The sequence below is a fragment of the Leptodactylus fuscus genome, chromosome 4, assembly GCF_031893055.1.
Source record: "Leptodactylus fuscus isolate aLepFus1 chromosome 4, aLepFus1.hap2, whole genome shotgun sequence".
NCBI lineage: Eukaryota > Metazoa > Chordata > Amphibia > Anura > Leptodactylidae > Leptodactylus > Leptodactylus fuscus.
The window spans coordinates 198,449,510-198,470,470 of NC_134268.1; the positions used below are offsets into that span (position 1 = coordinate 198,449,510).

The 20,961-nt window shown below is 41.8% G+C and overlaps 1 protein-coding gene across 12 annotated transcripts in view; it reads left to right on the top strand.

Moving 5' to 3' along the window:
- The window catches only part of PARD3 (par-3 family cell polarity regulator), a 441,643-nt gene that overhangs the window by 404,145 nt on the left and 16,537 nt on the right, over positions 1-20,961 (top strand). For all 12 annotated transcript variants that reach the window (XM_075271584.1, XM_075271589.1, XM_075271591.1 and 9 more), the window contains one exon: positions 19,064-19,184. In XM_075271584.1, the coding sequence (XP_075127685.1) occupies positions 19,064-19,184 (121 nt within the window). The remainder of the gene's footprint in view (positions 1-19,063; positions 19,185-20,961) is intronic.

Sequence of the window (20,961 nt, forward strand, 5' to 3'; positions counted from 1 at the left end):
GGGACCACGTATTTTGGTCCTGATTTTGATGCAGGAAGCAGAGTCAGAATATGACCAAAATGCGACTGTCGCGGCTTCCCGCTCTGGAGTAGGCCCAAATGAATGGGCCTAGTCTGGACGGTGCTGTTGCTAGGTGGGTGCTGGGGCTGAATCAGCATAGACCTCTATTGTGGGGGGGGGGGATTCAGCGTCAAAATCTGCTCCCTCTTGCACCGCGTAAATGAGCCCTAAGACGCTCCACCTCTTCTTGGCTGATATGTCCAAGTACTCCCAAGGATGGCAGATTCGGAGGGCTCACCAAGACTAGTGTATTGTACGCCACTCTTGATGATTAGAGATGAGCGAGTACTGTTCGGATCAGCCGCTTGCATAGAAATGAATGGACGTAGCCGGCACGCGGGGGGTTAAGCGGCCGGCCGACGACAAAGCGGAAGTACCAGGTGCATCCATTCTTTTCTATGGAGCGTTCTGTTCGGATTGGCTGAGCCGAACAGTACTCGCTCATCTCTATTGATGATCCCTGTGTCATTGGAAAATTAGTATGATTAATAAATCGGGTGCATCTTCCACCGAGGCATATGCCTAACTGAAATTTGGCATCATTCACACCAGACTTCCGGGAATTCGGCACAGCCAATTGCTCCACCCACACGACAACCTCGCCATACTCCGTTTTGGATTGGTACTGGAGCATAAAAAATGCACTTGCACCAAGTTTAGTCAAAGTGCTTTAGGCTAAACTGTTTATAGCTCATCGCATATCTAGGACCTCCATAGTCTACCGATTTGGAACATCTTGGTAAGAGCTTAGCGAGCAACATCTAGTCTTCCCATCCAGTCCACTCAACATTCGCTATTAGATAGCAAGGAACGTCCTGACAGCGACACAGAGCAAGTGACTGCTATCCCGTTACTCTTCTAGGACATACCTGACTCTAATCTGTAAATGCTCATACTTGTAGACTCCCTGGAAGGCCGATATATTTGACACCAAGAAGCAGATGGGATTAGACAAGAAAAATATCCAAGTTGCTCCATTCTTCCTCTCTATGCATGGCTGCACATGAAGACATCAGTTGCATATACAAGTCTCATGTAGCTATGCACGTGACAGATACAGGACCAGATATATTCATTCTAGCACATATCTGATCTACACGTTGTAGAAGCTTCCAGTTTCCCGAATGTCATCTCATCATTCTCTAATTTATTTGATATCATCGACGTTGGGAAAACTTCTCGGAGCCGTCATTGATGCTAATGCAGAGCTTCTCACTGGTCAGCCTGGAGATGGACGGCGGCCTCCATAGGATGAGCTAATGTTTGTTCAGATCCATTTACATCAATTAGACTGGTAAAAGGATTCAGATCAATCAGAATGCAGATTTCAGTCAATACAGAAGACATTGGTACTAGCTTCATCACTTTGTTCATTTAATAGGGAGTCATTCTCTAGATCTTTCTTATAATACATAGTGCTGTCCCAGAAGTGACCTGGAGTGGTTTGATCAATCTTCATGAGATGTTTCCTGATGATCCTTTCTTCTTACCACAATAGTAGTTCTCCATCAAAGGGCATCTATGCTGTTCCTGGTCTTTCTGCCATTAGGTAGTGATTGTGGGGCAAGAGAAGAACGAAAAGGGTCATGGATCTTCCAAGTCTAATGGACAAAAGTAGTCCGATCAGCCTTTAGGAGACATTTTCTAGTGTTCCATCTACTTAGTAGTTCTAATGCTTCTGGTCCTCCAGTCTTATATAATCTTTATGGTACAAGTGCCCTGTTAAGGAGATCATTGATGGTCCAGTTGTACTGACCAAGAGTGATCTCCTCAATCTTCACAAGATGTTTCTTGATTATCCTATCTTCCTACTGCACTTTCTTCTATTTATTAGTATCTAACATGTTCCTGGTCCTCTAGGCTGCTATAGTGTTTGTGGACCAAGAGTCACATATCGATGTTCCAGATGTAATGACTAGGAGTGGTCTCAATCTTTGAGATGTTTTCTGATTGTCCTACTGCACCAATATTTTTATATTGATGGATACCTTCCATACTCTTGGTCCTTCTGACTGCTGTAATGTTTGTGGAGAAAGAGCACTCTAAATCCAATGACCAGGAGTGGCCTGATCAATCTTCATAAGATGTTTCCCATTTTATTTCCTCCTTGCATCTGCCGTTTTCTGTTGATGGTCTTCCAGACTGGTTTAGTGATTGTAAACCACGAGCAGAACAAGAAGGGTTATGAATGGTTCCTATCAGAGCCCACGGCCATACAGATTGATTACGTATTTAGGCCCACCAGCAGCAAACGGTCTTGGGACCAACAGATCTTATTCTCAGCCATGGAGTTTAATTCTTTTGGGGTGAATTTTGGGGTGGTCATCTCAAAGGGGATTCACTCTATAACACGTACAGATTTTGCTGCAGATTCATTGCAAAATCTGCTGCGGTACATGTGGTCATACTCTCAAAATTTCTTAAAGGGGCTCTATCAGCAAAATCATGCTGCTAGAGCCCCACATATGCGTGAATAGCCTTTAAAAAGGCTATTCAGGCATCGGTAATGTTATATTAAACTACACACCCCCCCCACCCCCCACCCCCGTTTTAAAAAAAAAATAACCTAAAAAAGAATGTGCTCTACTTACCGAATGTGCATGCTGGGCGGGCATTCAGGGTGTGTCTTCATCTTCATCCCCGCCTCTTCTTCCTCTGATGTCCTCCGGTCCCGTCTTCTTCCAGCGCTCGCTCGCGGACACTGATATGAAAAAACGGCCTGGGCGCATGCGCAGTAGCATGCGGCTTCTACTACGGCTACTGCGCATGCGCCCTGGCTATCACTGGCTATTCGCGAGTGCTGGAGGAAGACGGGACCGGAGTACATCGGAGGAAGAAGAGGCGGGGATGAAGATGAAGACACACCCTGAATGCCCGCCCAGCGTGCACGTTCGGTAAGTAGAGCACATTCTGTTTTAGGGTATTATTTTAAAACGGGGGTGGGGGGGTAGTTTAATATAACTTTTACGGTGCCTGAATAGCCTTTTTAAAGGCTATTCACGCATATGTGGGGCTCTAGCCGCATGATTTTGCTGATAGAGCCCCTTTAAGAAGCATTTTGGCATCTCAGTTTTTTCTATTTGCAGGCAAACAACTCGTTGCAAGCAAACTTAGTCTGGAAAAGTGTTCCCTCTAAGTAGAAAGCAATCATTGAATAATCTCGGGGAGGAATGAATACCGATATCCCTTGTTCTCTAATGACAAGCCACATACCCTGAGTTATTGTTGTTGACTTTTGCAGAACTTGTGTGTATTCGCCTCTATAATTTTATTTTCTATACTTTTGAGAAATGTAATTTCCGAAGCCTTAAGGAACGGTTAATGGCAGGTTGGTCCTCCGCCTGATAGTTGGCCTTGCTCTGACAGAACCGTTTGTTCCTTAGTGTTTTAAGGCAGATGGAGATATCTTTGAGAGGTTTTACGTATATTAGCATTTGTTTTATATTATATTAGACGGAGAGATTTAATTTCCAGTTGAGAATTGTTATTAAATAAGAGTGTAAAGGAAGTGATTTGTTATACTATTAAATAATGTATGAACTATTGAAGACTTGCCAGCCATGCTGATGTATTGCTTCATTTTCATGCATTTAGAAATGTATTTCTATGAAAGGCGTTCTTATTGCCAACCAAGGTTGTGTCGACGAGGAGTTAAATCAAATATTTGACTTCCCCGAGACTTAAATCTGCCGTTTGATAGGAGCATACGTCCCAATAAAACACTTATCGTCCTCGTAAACTTATGGGTGGACACATTCCGTTTAGGATGGCAGCCTGTTTAGGTAATATATCTACATGTCCTGTATCCCGCGAGCGGAGGATTCATATACATAAGCTTCACAACTATCAAGGATAATGGAAAATCTACCCTGATGTGTGTTAATGGTTCTGGTTCGCATGTAGGAATTTTTGAAAGGCTTAAAGGGGTTCCCCAGGGAATCTGTGAGCTCTTCCTCTGGGGCTTTTAAATGGTCATGTGATCAGAATCGTTCCTCCTCCTTCCATGTTCCAAGGTAGTTACCGGTGTTACAGGGAATGGCTTTATTCAAATCAAAGAGGCTTTATTGGCACATCTATATAGACTTTTGACCTTGCCAAACCAAGAGAGTGGGTATGGGTGGGGGGGTTGGGAGTGGTTTGGGGGAGTGGGGCGTGCATGAGGTGGATGGGTGGGTGATTTGCGGTATAGTAGTCCTTGGGGTCTCCTCTTCCCCTCATTTGGTGGCATGTGGACACGTATTATTATAGTGTTGTATTCAGCTACCCCCATAGTACAGATGACATCAAAAGAGTAGGGAGGAGGCGGAACGATTCCGGAGCTCTGGCTCTGATGTCAAAACTAGCCCGGAACACCTGGGTGGCTGCTTTGTTTATTTCTATGGCACTGATATCAATAGCACTCGGCTATCAGTAGTCCCATAAAATTGAATGGACATGCAATACGCCTACACGCTCATCACTCCATTCATCCATTGGACCCCTGTTATGATCATTGGGGTTGCCAGCAGTCAGACCATCTCCAATCTACAACTTATCCCCTATCCTGTACATTGGGATAACCGTGTCCGCAGGACAGGCCCCTTTAAGGCTCACTTTTACCCAATACTGGTGTTTCATATCTTGTGTCAGATGGAGGTCATATAATTAGAAGTAGTTCAGAAATATCTGACCATAGAAGCCAACGCTATACCAGTCAGTGAGGGACGGGTCCGATATTAAAATGGTATTTTCTTCTATTACAGAACTTCTCTTGGCTTTCGCCTCCGTACACACTGGTATTTTCTCTAATGCTTAGAGCCCTCCATGTCCCATATGACTTATATTGTCTGTGCAAATATAAAATCTGGAAGCATCTTTTCAGATCATTAATTTCATACCACATTAGTTTGTGTATACTGCTGTGTCATATCCAATATCATTATAATGCTATTTAGATGTAATAATCGATGCACAAAATTGACTTCCACAGAACCGGTAGCTTTTGAGCTTTGTTACAAACATGGCAGAAACTCAATGATGGAGTTTAACTATAGAACAGGCTGCCATCTCGACAGCGTATATACGTAGTGTACGGGAATGTGGCCGATGGAATATTCTCTTATTAATAAACACATTTATAGTTTACTTTTGAAATGATCTTCATTGTTGTAGTCTTTATTTTTCGGCATCTTGACTTCTTAGTTTTATACTTGTTTCTATGTGGTCAATATATGTGCCCTAAAATTCCATATCCTGGTCAGTCCCTTTTAAGAACTGGAGCTTAGACTCCCCCCCCCCCCCCAACAATTTCTAATCCTCTTTATTGCAGGCAAGGTAAGACAAGTTGCCTTTTCAGTTCCATCTATTGGAGTTCACTCTCCTAGAAATCCATGTTGAAGTTTTTAGCAGGTCTTGTAGCATGATTTAGGAGATCTAGAACACCCATATGAAGAGGACTCTGGATTAGCTTAGGTTCTAAGTCATGTACAAAGTCTGTTAAGCATTGGACATTGACTTATAGGTGGGGTTGAGGGATTGGATCGGAAAAGTTCGGATTCTAGTAAATTTCAAGATCGGAATTCCGATCTTTTCTGGCATCCCTAGGCCATACCGATCGTAGCCAAATATGCCTAAAATGTGGACATCAAAGACCAATGAGCTATGGCAGGGGTAGGGAACGTACGGCTCTCCAGCTGTTGCAAAACTACAACTCCCAGCATGCATACTTGCTCTTCTGTTCTTGGAACTCCCATGGAAGTGAATGGAGCATGATGGGAGTTGTAGTTTCACAGCAGCTGGAGAGCCGAAGGTTCCCTACCCCTGAGCTATGGCGTTATTCTGCACAGTATCTATGGTATTGATTAACAGTGATGCGACTATCAGTCATGCACTCAACATAGAAAAAAACTCTGAAGCGGTAGAGTTATATTTCCAGTCTGTATTATTTGGGGAGCGGGTTAGATTAAGTTTTCTCCACAGCCGTCTTCCACAAGTGAAACTCCGTCTGTTTAATTTCGGTGACATGGGACTTCATTATCCGCCTTACAAAATATGTGATTCTCTCCTTCTGTTCATTCCACTGAGTTCTCCTTGGATGCTCAAACTTTTGTGCAAAGGAAAAGATGTATTATTGAGATGTGTTACTGAATATATTTGCAGTGTTACAGAGATTCCCATTGCTTCTATTCTCATGAAGACATGATTTGACATTTCGGTATCCGACTGCAGAATTAACAGCAGAATTCCCTTCCCAACCCATCAAGAGCTGACCCAGTTGCTTCAAAGCAAAGCTTCCTAGCCTCAAGCGTTCCTCTTCTGCGCTCCCCAAGGAAGCCTCGTTGCAAAAAAATTACTGCAAACTTCTGTTCATAACAGTTTTTAGGAACCAACTTTTTGTTTCCGCTGTCCATATTTATAAATGTTAAAGCAAGCGGCCATTAAAGTAGACATGTCACCGTCATGCAGATGAACACGGTCTCAGAACTTGTACTTAGTTCCAGATGACTTCACCTTTTATAGATGAAGATCAGTACCAGATTAACATCTCAAGAACTTGGAGGTGCAGATAGTACCCTTAAGACACTCTTCACATTAGCGTTGAGCCTCCTCCAGGGGTTCCGTCCATTTTGACTGTAATACTATACCATGCAGTCCAGTGCTTGGCTTCTTAATGGTGGAAACCATTGGCCAAAGCGTATTGGCTCCTATGATAAGTGATTGGGGTCTGTCGGCCATTGTTTGGATACATGGTATGGAAGCCATTACACCAGTGTGAACAAAGCTTCTCAAGTTATTTTTGTGTATTAGTTTATGTGCACCAGGTGAAATTCCTTTAATCTGGAATCTGATAATCCAGGAGTTATTTTTATTGCCGAACTGTATACAGTATAACAATCCTCTCAAATCCAACCTGCCTAATAATTCTGCACACAGTGTAATGGACATCATGTCACATGTTCTGTGCAGCAGAGGCAGTTCTTAGTGACCACTGCCACCACTTCAAACAGCCGATCCATGGGGGGGTCCTGGGTGTCAAACCTCCACTGATCTTGAACTGATGGCCTATCGTAAGGATCAGTCATCAAGTTCCGGAAAACCCCTTTAGGCTGAGGCCCCATGTTGCGGAAACGCAGCTATTTTTGTTGCAGTTTTTTGAGCCAAAGTCAAGAATGGAAAATATATCGGAATTTCTTATACTTCTCCCTTCTGCTGAATCCACTCCAGGATATGGCTCAAAAAACACAACAAAATCTGCAACAAAAAAAAAAGCTGCGTTTCTACAATGTGGGGTCGTCATTTAGGAAAATAATTCCTAATGAGTAAATTACTAAATTGTAGCATCAGATTGAAGATTCTTTGATTACAATAAACCATCCAATAATCTAGAATAGTTGTCTTTTTGAATCCTACTAAATATTATTATTATTATTAAACATCAATATTTGTTATTGACCACTATCCTTTTTTTAATTTTTATGATTTATTAGTGCTTATTATTGATCATTATTATTTTTGGATTATTTTTAGTATTATATATTAGTGTTTATTATTAATCATTATTTTTGGATTGATTTTTATTATTATTATTTTTTATTAATAATCCTTAATTAATGATCATTATTATTCTTTATCTCTGTGCTGCAGATTATGACGACACTATATAAGTAAACAAAATAAATACTAATTATTTTTATTCTTTATTATAACTAATCAATGTTATTATTATATTATTAAATCCTTATTTTTTTATCTTCTTTTTTCATTACTATTATTATTATTTCTGAAAGTTTAGTGTGTTCTCTGCGCCTATGGTAGGATAAGGATTTAGGTCCGTTCTTCCCCCTGACTTTCACTGTCACCCCTATCACTGGGGTTGGGCGGGGGTCATCTGTAGACTTCTGTCTTCTCACAGCTGAGTGACCCCTCCTGACCCTCCAGTAAATGTTATGATGGGATTGTTACACGTCCAACCATTTGCTTTCCTACAAGGGATCGGTAACAAGCCTTAGAGCAGTCAGTGGGGGAATATTTGTGAAATATTTAAGACTCTGGTGAATGATAGCTGCCTGTGGACTCTTTGGTGAGACAGCTGTTACACGTGTAAACCTTGTCTACACTGATCGGCTTCCTCAAGGCTTTTTACTGCAATCATTGATCCTTGGAGCTAATTGAGAAAGATAATTGAAACATGGCCGGAGCCTCGCGTTACATGGCCATGTGTTACCATTAACAGGGGACAACCCTTTGACCCGGCCTGGTCTCTTGAGGTCACCCTTACAGTAGGATACCAGAGTATATCCTGCCATAAAGCATTGGGGGGGAGCTATATTTATCCTATACACCTTCTTCTGTGCTGGCAAACATCCTAAAACATGGCTGGTAAATATTTAATAAGGGAAGCGTCTTCATTAGAGGAGGATGTTAATAATTTACCAATGATTTAGTGCCTGGTGAGGTTTTGACATTGGCGTTCGCAATACATTGGTATTTTGTACAATAGCCTCTGAAATGAACCCCCTCCGCACACGGCTTCAGATGCCGCATTGTCTTGGTGTAAATGATATTCTCCAAGTACCTGTGAAGTGTCTGATAAAACTCCCTCGATGCCAGTTCTTCTTCTCCACGAGGCGTAGCCTGACGAAACCCAAAGACGACGACCGCCATTTATCTGCGAGTATTTGGAATGATTTATTCAAAGGACGATGTCTCCTATTAATCCAGACACTTTATGCGCCATAACCCGGATTGTGTTGCGATTCTCCTGCCAAAAAAGTCACAAGTTGTGCATCCAAGCAGGAGATATCTGCCTCGGATTTTATTTTCATGCCATCGTATATAATTGTAATTGAAGCAAATGAAGGGTTTAGAGATCATTTCAGCTAAACATTAGAGAGCAGCGGAATGACTGTGGAAATTGTCTGTTTATACCGTTTGTTCATGTCTTGTTTTCGTACACATCCGAGTTGTGCGTCTATGGTATTCCATTGGCCACCATGCACACTGCCAATGCTAAAAGAGTGTCTTAAAAAGACACTCTTCCATGGGCCAGAAATGCCACGGGAAAAATCGCAGCATTATACAGTAACTGCAAAGTGGATAGAGTTTATGCGAATCCCATGCCCACTTTGTAGTAAAAACCTCAGCGCGGACACGCCTCAATTTCCATAACCGATGTGGTTTTGGAAATCGCAGCATGTCAATTATATCTACGGAAACGCCGGCAGCTTCCCCTTAGATATAATGGTAACAGAAAGTCTACGGAGGAATACTCTGGTATAGCGCTGCGTATCGTCCCATGGGGCCTTAGCCTAAATGTGATATATCCCAGATCATCCTGAAGTCGAGATGCCCCTTCTATATGAAAAAACCATGCCCCCCTTTCCGCTCTTCCACCCCCAAAGTTAGGAGCCATTTTCTGCCATGTATTATTTTATTACCCAGGTTTTATGATTTAAATATACCTGGTGTTCTCCATTCTCCTCTGGTCCCATGATATAAATACCTCTGGGATACTCCATCCTGCCCTGGTCCCGCAATGTGGATATCTATGGGATACTCCATCCTACCCTGGTCCTGCAATGTAGATATCTCTGGTATACTCCATCCTACCCTGGTCTCATAATACAGATATCTCTGGTCATATGATGTAGATAGTTATCTCTGGAGGTACTCCGCCTTACCCTGGTTCCTCAATATAGATGTTTCTGGAGGTACTCCATCCTACCCTGACTCATAATATAGAAATCTCTGTGATTCTCCATCTAACTCTTGTCTAAAACTATAGATAGCTCTGGGTACTCCATCCTGGCCTGGTTACATGATATAGATATTTCTGGGGTACTCTATCCTTCCTTCCATTGATGCATGACTTCTGTACAGTCTGATCATGGTCCATGTGGACATCTCTATAAAGGAAGACTTCTGTAAAAGTTTATTTTTATACCCTAGCTTAAAAAAAAAACAAAAACAGCGCCTCTCTTGTCTATAGGCTGTTTCTGGTACTGCCATTCGTCCTCCTTCAAGTAACTGGGGATAACATTAACCTATATTTCTAATCCCAGACAGTGTTCCTTTTACAGCGCAGTGATTTTGGCTATTCCACTAAATTTCCGTGCGTTCCTATCCAGAACCACAGATAATATCCTAAGTCATTACACACCCAGCTCTGCTATACCTGTCCATCTGTCTGCATACGTGTGTATATATGTATAGCATAACAGGAAGAAAAGCCTATCGAAGCTTAAATTCTAGTAACCATGTCCAAGTCCATGCCGAGACGTGTAAATCTTTAAACAATTGCTGTAAATTTCGCCCTGCGTAAAGACTCCTTCCCATACAGAGTGTCAGCTGAAGTCAAGTGCCTTTCATTTCTTGTCATCTTAGACTGAGCTCTATGGTTTTAAGGCTCTTTGTAAATGACACCTTCTTTTCCGCCCTCCAAAAATGGCTTTGAGCCTCGCTGTACGTGGACATCTATGTCATATCTTCCTGTTGACCTACTCTGCGTTGGAAGCACTTACCAGCCAGCGCTCCACCTACTACCCACCTGGCCAAATATAGCATTCTAGGAAGGTCAGACCTCCAGGACTGGGCCACATTGTTCCTCTTCCTGCTTTCCCTGTCGATTCGTAATTGCTTTGAACACCAAAATGATTACAGAAGATTATACCTTTCTGAAGGCAATCTCGGTATCCACTTCAATAAAAGCACACAGTGGGTAAAACGTAGTGTCTTGCTTTGCAATTATATACCTTGTTATACCTAATTTCCAAATGCCGAAATTGCCTCCCCCCCCCCCCCCACCCTCTCTCCTATCTGCGTTCCTTCCAGTACAATTCTCGATTCCCACAGCGAGCGATAAAATGTCTGCCAGTTTTTTGTTTTTCAATTTTTTCCCTTTTTCTTTTTTTACAAGGATTTTTAGTGCCGTGGATAAAGAGGCTTGTCTTATCTTTGTTTGGATAGGCGAGGAAAATTCACACGAAATTGTTGTGCTGTCGCACCCCCTACAAGGTTGACTTGCACAGAAACAAAAATTGGCACTTTTCTCTGCGGCACGCTCCCACTGGGAGGTATTATTCCAAGTAAAGTAGCCTATCCAGCAATTTTAGGGTTAGATTATTTTTTTTTCTTCTTTCTTCCCATGATTGCACATAATGTTACACTCAAATAAAACCACCTTGGGGGCGGGGGTGGATCTGTCGAAAGGTTTAAAATTGTGTACATGCTTCATCGAAAATTAGATTAAAATTGGTCACCCGAAAAAAAAATGGTCTAATACGTTCTACCCAAAAAATAAAAAATTCCCAGCTGTAGCATTAATTATTGTCTTAATTTATATGTATGAATATTATAACGTTACGACTCCCATCCCCCGCCTTCAAGTGACGGTATAAACCATCTTTATGTTTTTACATTAAACAATTTGCTTTGGCTTTTATGGTAATTAAAATAAAAATTATGATCGTAATCTTCTGCTTCAAAGGATCGGCAAAGAAAATAATAAAACACTTTTAAGATGCCGACTTACTGCCGCTATTATCATATCAATAATCATGTTTGTGTTCGCATCTTACTTCCAGATAACGCCGCTTGATCATTTCATTAAATTACTGGGATTTTAAAAAAAATTTATATATATAGATATATATATATATATATATATATATATATATATATATATACACACACACACACACTCACCGGCCACTTTATTAGGTACACCATGCTAGTAACGGGTTGGACCCCCTTTTGCCTTCAGAACTGCCTCAATTCTTCGTGGCATAGATTCAACAAGGTGCTGGAAGCATTCCTCAGAGATTTTGGTCCATATTGACATGATGGCATCACACAGTTGCCGCAGATTTGTCGGCTGCACATCCATGATGCGAATCTCCCGTTCCACCACATCCCAAAGATGCTCTATTGGATTGAGATCTGGTGACTGTGGAGGCCATTGGAGTACAGTGAACTCATTGTCATGTTCAAGAAACCAGTCTGAGATGATTCCAGCTTTATGACATGGCATTGCATTATCCTGCTGAAAGTAGCCATCAGATGTTGGGTACATTGTGGTCATAAAGGGATGGACATGGTCAGCAACAATACTCAGGTAGGCTTTGGCGTTGCAACGATGCTCAATTGGTACCAAGGGGCCCAAAGAGTGCCAAGAAAATATTCCCCACACCATGACACCACCACCACCAGCCTGAACCGTTACCGATACAAGGCAGGATGGATCCATGCTTTCATGTTGTTGACGCCAAATTCTGACCCTACCATCCGAATGTCGCAGCAGAAATCGAGACTCATCAGACCAGGCAACGTTTTTCCAATCTTCAATTGTCCAATTTCGATGAGCTTGTGCAAATTGTAGCCTCAGTTTCCTGTTCTTAGCTGAAAGTAGTGGCACCCGGTGTGGTCTTCTGCTGCTGTAGCCCATCTGCCTCAAAGTTCGACGTACTGTGCGTTCAGAGATGTTCTTCTGGCTACCTTGGTTGTAACGGGTGGCTATTTGAGTCACTGTTGCCTTTCTATCAGCTCGAACCAGTCTGGCCATTCTCCTCTGACCTCTAGCATCAACAACGCATTTCCGCCCACAGAACTGCCGCTCACTGGATGTTTTTTCTTTTTCGGACCATTCTCTGTAAACCCTAGAAATGGTTGTGCGTGAAAATCCCAGTAGATCAGCAGTTTCTGAAATACTCAGACCAGCCCTTCTGGCACCAACAACCATGCCACGTTCAAAGGCACTCAAATCACCTTTCTTCCCCATACTGATGCTCGGTTTGAACTGCAGGAGATTGTCTTGACCATGTCTACATGCCTAAATGCACTGAGTTGCCGTCATGTGATTGGCTGATTAGAAATTAAGTGATAACGAGCAGTTGGACAGGTGTACCTAATAAAGTGGCCAGTGAGTGTGTGTATATATATATATATATATATATATATATATATATATATATATATATATATTTTTTATTTTTTTTTTATTTTTTTTTTTTTTACTTCGTTAAATTAATTGCTGGTTGTGCTAGAATGTTTGTATTTCATTCAATTACCAGTTCACGCAAAGGTAAAATAATAAATTTTTCAATGATTCAATTAAATTTTGATATTAAAATTTGTCTTTGGAATGTATCTTTCAGCGATTTTTTTTTTTGTTTTTAGAATTACAGAATTGTTTAAAAGATTGTTTTAGAACTTTTTGAAAATTTTTGTATACAAAAGAAAATATAAAGGTGGTTACTATTCCCTTAGTTCCAGATAATGTATACTTTAAATATATTCGCTCAATAGTCTTAAGGGCTATGGAAATTTTTGAACTTTTCTTCGGTCATAATATTTAGTCAAACAAATTAGCAATTACCTAAATTACTGAAGATATTCATCATCTTTGGCCAGTCATTTAATAAGCTAAGCACAAAGTGTCTCCCTGATGACTCCCCCGAGTGATCAGCTAATCTGTTTGGAAACTTGGTAGTAATTAATCAGTTTCTCTGCAGCGCCACCACAGGAGAAATTAAATATTACAGAATGTTCATTCAAATCAGTGGGCTGTTTATGTACTACAGGACAGGTCAGGTCCTCCAGTGAAGACATGTTCTTTATAACCCTTCTCCTGAACATACAAACTCCTTGCAAATGTTGCTCCTGGCGGGATTCGAACCCAGAGCTCCAGCGTTGCAAGGCTGCAGTGCTAACCACTGAGCCACCATCTTGCCCCTAGTTTGTTATATTTTGACTTTTTTATAGGAATTTTTTTTAGAGAATTCAAGGAACTTTACTGATTATGGCAGCCATATGTGAGGGAGTCAGGTTATGGAACTATAGAGGAGTCGGTGGTTTGGCCTACGAGCTTTTGAGAAATGTCTCGACTACACTTATGGTCAGTGACCAAGGCAGAGGGATCTCTTGAGTACAAGATTTGGGATTTTCAGAATTGGTTATCCACTTTGAGTAGAAAGTGTTGGAGAAGTGATTCTTCTGTTGGCCGACCGATCTCGTTTTCTCCCATACACAGTCATGCTCTGCTCGACCTGGTTTGCAATGGTTTTGAAGGGGTAGAAGGAATCCAGTTGGTGCTAGACACCTCCATTGGCAACTTATCTCCTTCTTGGGGTTCGGGTACATAACAAAATTGAACCTTTCCTAGCCATAACACAGGTCCGGTATTTGGCTTCCCCATCGAGTGCCTCTTTTCTTGTAGTCCTTCTATAGTTGAGTACTGAGGATCCTCCATTTTTATGAAATAGTATATGTCAACGAGATCGTCTTACCATACATCCAATACTTTTCCACCTCTATGATAGGACACAGCTCACATAGGTAATACGGTGTTGTTACATTAAATATGGATTGAAGTTCTCTTCGCTTGCCCTTGCTAATAGGGTAAATATCCAATCTAAGCAGTATTTACCGCCTGTCATCTCTACAGAATAACCGCGCCGAGTGTTTTCTTACAATCCCAATTAGCCGGCATGAAAATTTAATTCTAATTTCTTTTAATGTTAACTAAGATTGGTCTTAACTTACTATAGACTGGCAGGTAAATGGAATGGTTTACGCTTTACAGCACCCGGCCTCGGAAATATCAGGCTTATTATAGTGATCAATGCGCTGTTTGCTTGGAAAACGCTCTGTATTTGTGCCGTTCCTCTTTCGCCAGAGGTGCGAAAATGCCCATATATCTCCTGGGTTTAGAGGGCATTGCAAAGAGCAGTTTAGTCATCTCGAAAAGAAGGAAAGAAGTGTCGTGCGGTGCGGCTTTGAAGTGTAAATGAACTGGTGAACGTAGAAGAATTTAATGGCAGGACGGAGGAGCAGGCGCTGGGGCTGACCTTGTTTTCCCTTGCTCTTATGTAGTCTCTGATGTATGTGTGCGGAACCCTGGAATCTGTGTGATTGTATATAATTCCAGTAAATGAATGGCTGCCTCCAGTAGAGAGACAATGTAACAAAGAAATATTTTCTGTATAATATGGTCTAATCCGTGCGTTGGCCACAACACTGAGCGCAGCAGTGCAGTTCTGGCGGCTTACACTTCACTTGCTTTTGTTTCTGTCCCTAACGGTGCTTGAATAACATATGATACGCCCTATGGATAGGTGAAAAGGAATAAATCTAAAACACTTCGATTTTTAACCCAACAGTTTTTCAGTTTGTAGCATTTTCTGCATGTTCCTAAAACAGACTTGTGAAATTCTTCAATAGAAGGTTAAACAGGTTGTCCCAGATCAGAAATTTGAATGCAACCAACGCCCCTCCGTCCCTTCCTGCGTCAGGCCGCGGGTCAGTTCTGTTGTTCTGTTTATATAGAGAATGGCTGCGGCGGTTATGTCACGCCAACGGGACCACGGCAGCCAAACCATTCCTAGTAGTATACAGCCGAGAGCGGTGTTTGGCATCACCCCCACAGCCACTACAGAGCAGCAGACCGCTGTGGGCAGCGCATACATTTAGGGAAGTGCAGGTAAGTATAAATGCATTCATCTGAAGATAATAAGCGAGCGAAAATCATGGTCAAAATCCAGCGAGCCATAAGTGCCTCCAGTTCCCCTTCGCTTTCTGCTGTGTGAACATACCCTTAAGTGGTTTCTAGAAATAGAAAAATATAGCTGAATTTTCCAACAGCACCACATCTGTCCAAAGGTCGGTATATCGCAGCTTGGCCCCATTCACTTCAGTGGAGCCATCCTGCGTTCCGTTATTGGCAGTAAGATACCGGCTACTTCAAAGGAGTGGATCACTTTGCGGTGAACATGCTTTCTTTAGCCTTGTAACCTGAAGGATTGGTAAAGTACATTGTGCGCAAACCGGCTTATTGCATTGCCATCTTGGCTCAGTGTTATATCTCCATTTAGAATCAGGAATTGGCCGTATCAGTCTTTCCTTCTGAGCAATTCCAATCATAACCGATAAACGAGTGTGGAGCTTTTTCTTTAAAAGCAGCCATGTTTATCCTATACAATGTCTTTAAGACAAGTTCTCGGTAAACCCTTTGACAGGGCTTGTTATGAAACCCAAAAGATATGACGCAACATTTGCACCATTTGAGATGTCTGGTGGTTTCCATATTGGGTTGCCTTTCCCGTGAACATAAATGGTTCGATTGTTACTTTAGTCCCCATTCAGCTTTATGGAACTGCACCATTGGACGCCATAGTCACGGCAGATTTGCAGTCGATTGTTATACGGTGCAATTCTAGTATTACATATAAATTCAGGCTACAGCTGTCAGTAAGAAATGGCCGATCATGAATTTCTGGAGATTTAGTATTGAGTGGTCAGCAAGCAGCAAGTCAAGGAGACCCCAGTCACCATACTTTTCCTATCCATACATCACAGACCAGCAGTAGAACGGGCTACTCTTTGCTCTGTTGATAATCGAGAACTTTCCGCTTGTTGATCAGCCAAACCCCTACATCACCACACCAGATGTGATGACATCACGAGTCTAGTCTGTCAGCCCCGAGCAAGGTTCACGTGCCACTAGGTGTACATCAACTGCTGTGAACAAAACACAGTTTTCTACGGTGTTTTGTGTTGCGCATAATATGTATGAGGTTTCTGTTGAAATCATATTACTAAGAAATGTCAATGGTTTATATTTACCTTGACCTAGCACAGCGAAACATTCACGTAAACAAGTCTGTTCTCGGAACGTGTGGAAAATAAAACTCTTCAATACAGCGAGAATGCGTACCGAGCATTTCACTTAGCGATGTCCTCCACTTATTTCATTATCAATCTCCCCTATTGTGGCACGCAAATGGATTTAACATCTAAAGCTCAGACACCAACATTTGCTACCGTATCAGCCTGCTGTCCCTCTCCTAATGGAGTAGAACGAAAATCTGCACAAGCGATGGCCTCCACAATAGGGAGAAGGACAACACCCAACCTGGCCCCTCTACCCTGTATCTCATTCCTATTCTTGCACCAGGATAAGCTGAACTAGTAGGTTTCATGTCGCGGATCTTACCTTAATCCTAGTCAATAATTTGGTCGTAGAAGCAACGATGGATGGTAGGATTGTCCCAGAGATGAAAAATGATCTCTTCATTCTGGAAATTGTAGAAGAGAAGACATTCTATAGTGGGTTTTGGCTTTTTGTGTTTTTACCTAGGGGGGTCATGATCGCAGCCAAATGCTGAAAAAATAAGCCAAAAATCCTGCCATGGATGCCGCAACTCGCGACTCTCTACGGTCCCTAACCCAAAAGCAGCCCAGACTATGACCATTAAGAAGGGCCTATAAGGTGTCTCTTCCAAATATGAGGAAACAAGTATTATGCTACAGAATAGTTAGGGGCCCAGTACAGATTTTGCACTGGGGCCCAAAAGCTTCATAATACATCTCTGGCCATGTCTGATTTTATATGGGTACTACCCATGGGACCTGAATTTATCTCCAGTACAGAGGTCTCCCAGCACCTATCCCTGCCTCATCCAGGCAGAAATTTAATGGAGAGGGGCCGGCGATGTCTGTGGTTTTCTTCTATAGTAGACAATAAGACGGACCATCACGCTTCCTTGGATGTTTCTATATTAGAAGATAACAGAGAGTACATGCATGGTCACCGCTTCATTCTTTCCGCACCTGGAGGTGGTGGCTGCCTCCCCAAGGTGGGCCTATACCTTCCCATTTTTGACAATCAATATCTGGCCCTTACGAACCCCTTGAATCTGAGGGGGCGATGAGCCTCGTTCTCTACAGATGTCTTGTAATGATAGATATCATAGCAGAACCTCCGTCTAGTCTTAATTAGAGATGAGCGAACACTGTTCGGATCAGCCGATCCGAACAGCACGCACCCATAGAAGTGAATGGAAGCACCTGTGACCGCCGGCCAGCCGCCGGCAAAGTCAGCGTCACAGGTGCTTCCATTCATTTCTATGGGTGCGTGCTGTTCGGATCGGCTGATCCGAACAGTGTTCGCTTATCTCTAGTCTTAATGTTTCATTGGTCTCTGTTACTAGAATTTTTTTTCCATTTACAGAAATTATCAGTGAAATTATTAATTGTATAATGGGATAGAATAGAACATTGTGTTTCCTATATACAGTAGGGAATATGAATAACATGGCGTGCAATGTACAGGATTAATGTAGTAGTCAGAGGGGAAGTAATGGATGACATTATCTCATTGATTAGAGAAAGTACATTGAGCGACGCTCCTCTTCAGTGGTAATAAAGTAGCCGAAAATATACGCCCGGCCATGGCCAGCAACTTTCACCTTTGATGCATATTTAAAACACTCTTCTAAATTTTTACGGCTATTAATTTCATTGCAGTATTAATTCAATGTCAGGATATAAAACCGCTTCGTTCACATATCGTTTACATTAATTCCTTGACATAAAAATGGTTATTTCTAGTTATTGTTGTATTCTCGATGACATTTGTATTACTCCAACATAAGACAAATGAAGATCTCCACTACAGTGACTGCCGGGAGACTCTATTGGTTGGATACTGCAGTTGACTGAGTGGGTACCTTCAATATCTTCATATGGACTGCATCAGATATCGACGTTAAGCATTACATAATGAGATGTTTAATCATTGGAATATCAAGGCATGGAAGGGATTCTCTACTTCGGATGATAACTCTTTCCCAGTCCATTAAAGGGGTATTCCAATATTTTAATGGTGATGACCTATCCTTATAGTAGGTCTTCAATTTCAGATCACCAAACAGCTTATTGAAGGGACCATGGTGTTTGGATGAGTGCTGTGGCCTCCTCTTCGACTTTCATTGGCCTCCATCAATGGCCACATTTGCTTAGTCCCTTCAGTCAGCTAATCGGTGGGGTCCTGGGAGATTGACCAACACCAGTCTGATATTGATGACCTATTTTAAGGTGTTTAAATCTCGGAAACCCGTTTCTGTAGGAGTTTAGGTTAACCATGTTGATGGATACACCAGTTGTATTTATGCATTTCTCTACTATGAATCCAAGACGTGGACAAGAATGATACAAAAAGACACTAATGAAGTTTCTATATTTATTTCAGCAATCGATCAACTCCAAGCAACCACGACCGGATACAACGTCTTCGTCAGGAATTCCAGCAAGCCAGGCATGAAGATGATGTGGATGAACGCAGGCGTACATATAGTTTTGAACAACCTTGGGTGAGTGCTTTAATACATCCATTAAGTATCGGTATAGATGGAGGATTCATCAATAAGAGCCCCTCTCCAGGATGTATTAGTCCTGAAGGTGCCATACAACCAACTCTTGACCTTTCAACCCATGTCCTTATTCTCACAGCATGTGTCCATTATGGATAATTTAATTTTATATCTGGCCTCACCATCTGCCCAGTTATTTTAGCCATATCGGATTGCCTTGTTTCTTGCCGTATCAAATTGTGTTTATTTTGCAATGGAGCAAGTCCAAAAGTCACGGAAGTGCGAAGGTAATGAGCACCAAGAATTTCAATTGTCCAGGAAAATGTTCAAAAAATTGCATGCTACTGAGCAATGCAAACAGCACTAGGTAATGTATGAGATTTTTTTATTTTTTGTTACATTTTTAAGTATTTTTTTGGCAATTTTTAAAAATTTTGATTTTGTTTTCCCCATCGGTGGATTAGATTTATAATAGTTTAATACCTGTCGTCTTCTAAATTGGGCACATTGGGATCTGCTGTCATCCATTTGTCTGCACTTTAAGATGTATGTGTTTGAGGCCTGAATGTGGCCTTCCTACGACCTACTCCGGCCCTCATTTAATGTGGTCACTCACTTGTGATTGACAAGGCTGCTTTCAAAAGACTTGGGAAGACTATTGTTAATGGCTTATGGTAACAATCCCTTTGTGAGTTACTAATGAATGAAAATCTTTACTGTGTGACATTTTGGTTCCCTGAGTCTTAAGTAGCCCATAGACATAACACCCATAGGCATTTTTGGCTGGTTTTCCAGATATATCATTTTTGGCAACATCCAAGAACTGATAGAGAATCTGTCAAAATTTTGATGTGCCATGTTGGAGTTTTATTCAGCTTATAGTTACCGTATATACTCGAGTATAAGCCGACCCGAGTATAAGCCGACCCCCTAATTTTACCACAAAAAATTGGGAAAACTTATTGACTCGAGTATAAGCCGGGGGGGGGAAATGCAGCAGCTACTGGAAAATTTCAAAAATTAAAATGATCGGAGTTTTTGGGTGCAGTAGATGCTGGGTGATGGGGAAGGGGAGGGCGTGTTTTGGTTGTCTGTCTGCCCCTTCCCTGAGCTTGAGGACTGTTTTTTTCTTTCCCCCACTTGGAATTCAGTCTGGCTGAATATAGGGGATCTGCAGTGCTCCTATTAACCCCTTCCCTATGGAACAGGAGCACTGCAGATCCCCTATATTCAGTAGACCGGGCACTGTCAGACACAGGGATACCTAATGTGTATGTGTTTCAGTCATTTTCTACTTTTATATGTATTCTAGGGAAAGGAGGGATTTAGAACTTTAATTTTTTTATTAAATCTTTTTTTTTTTTGCACTATTTTATGGGAGATTCTATACATTAATATTGTGGCTGGTCATAGACCCCCCCTCCTAAAAAAGCCCCCCTCGAGTATAAGCCGAGGGGGGCTTTTTCAGCACAAAAACTGGGCTGAAAAATTCGGCTTATACTCGAGTATATACGGTATGTTGTACAGGTAAATTAATTCACATCACTCATTAGTATGTACAGAGATGGATTCAATATCTAGTAGTAGTCTGTACCAACAGCTATGCAGCATCGGCACAAATGTAGTTAGAAGCTTAGTACTCCATAATATGGTGGTAGGTTTTTGGTCAATCCCTTGATCAATAGTGTTCAAGCCATATAGGGGAAGAGAATATAAGACAATGCTGGAATGGATTTGTGGTAGACACCCTCCACATGCACCCTACAAGGAGTGCCTA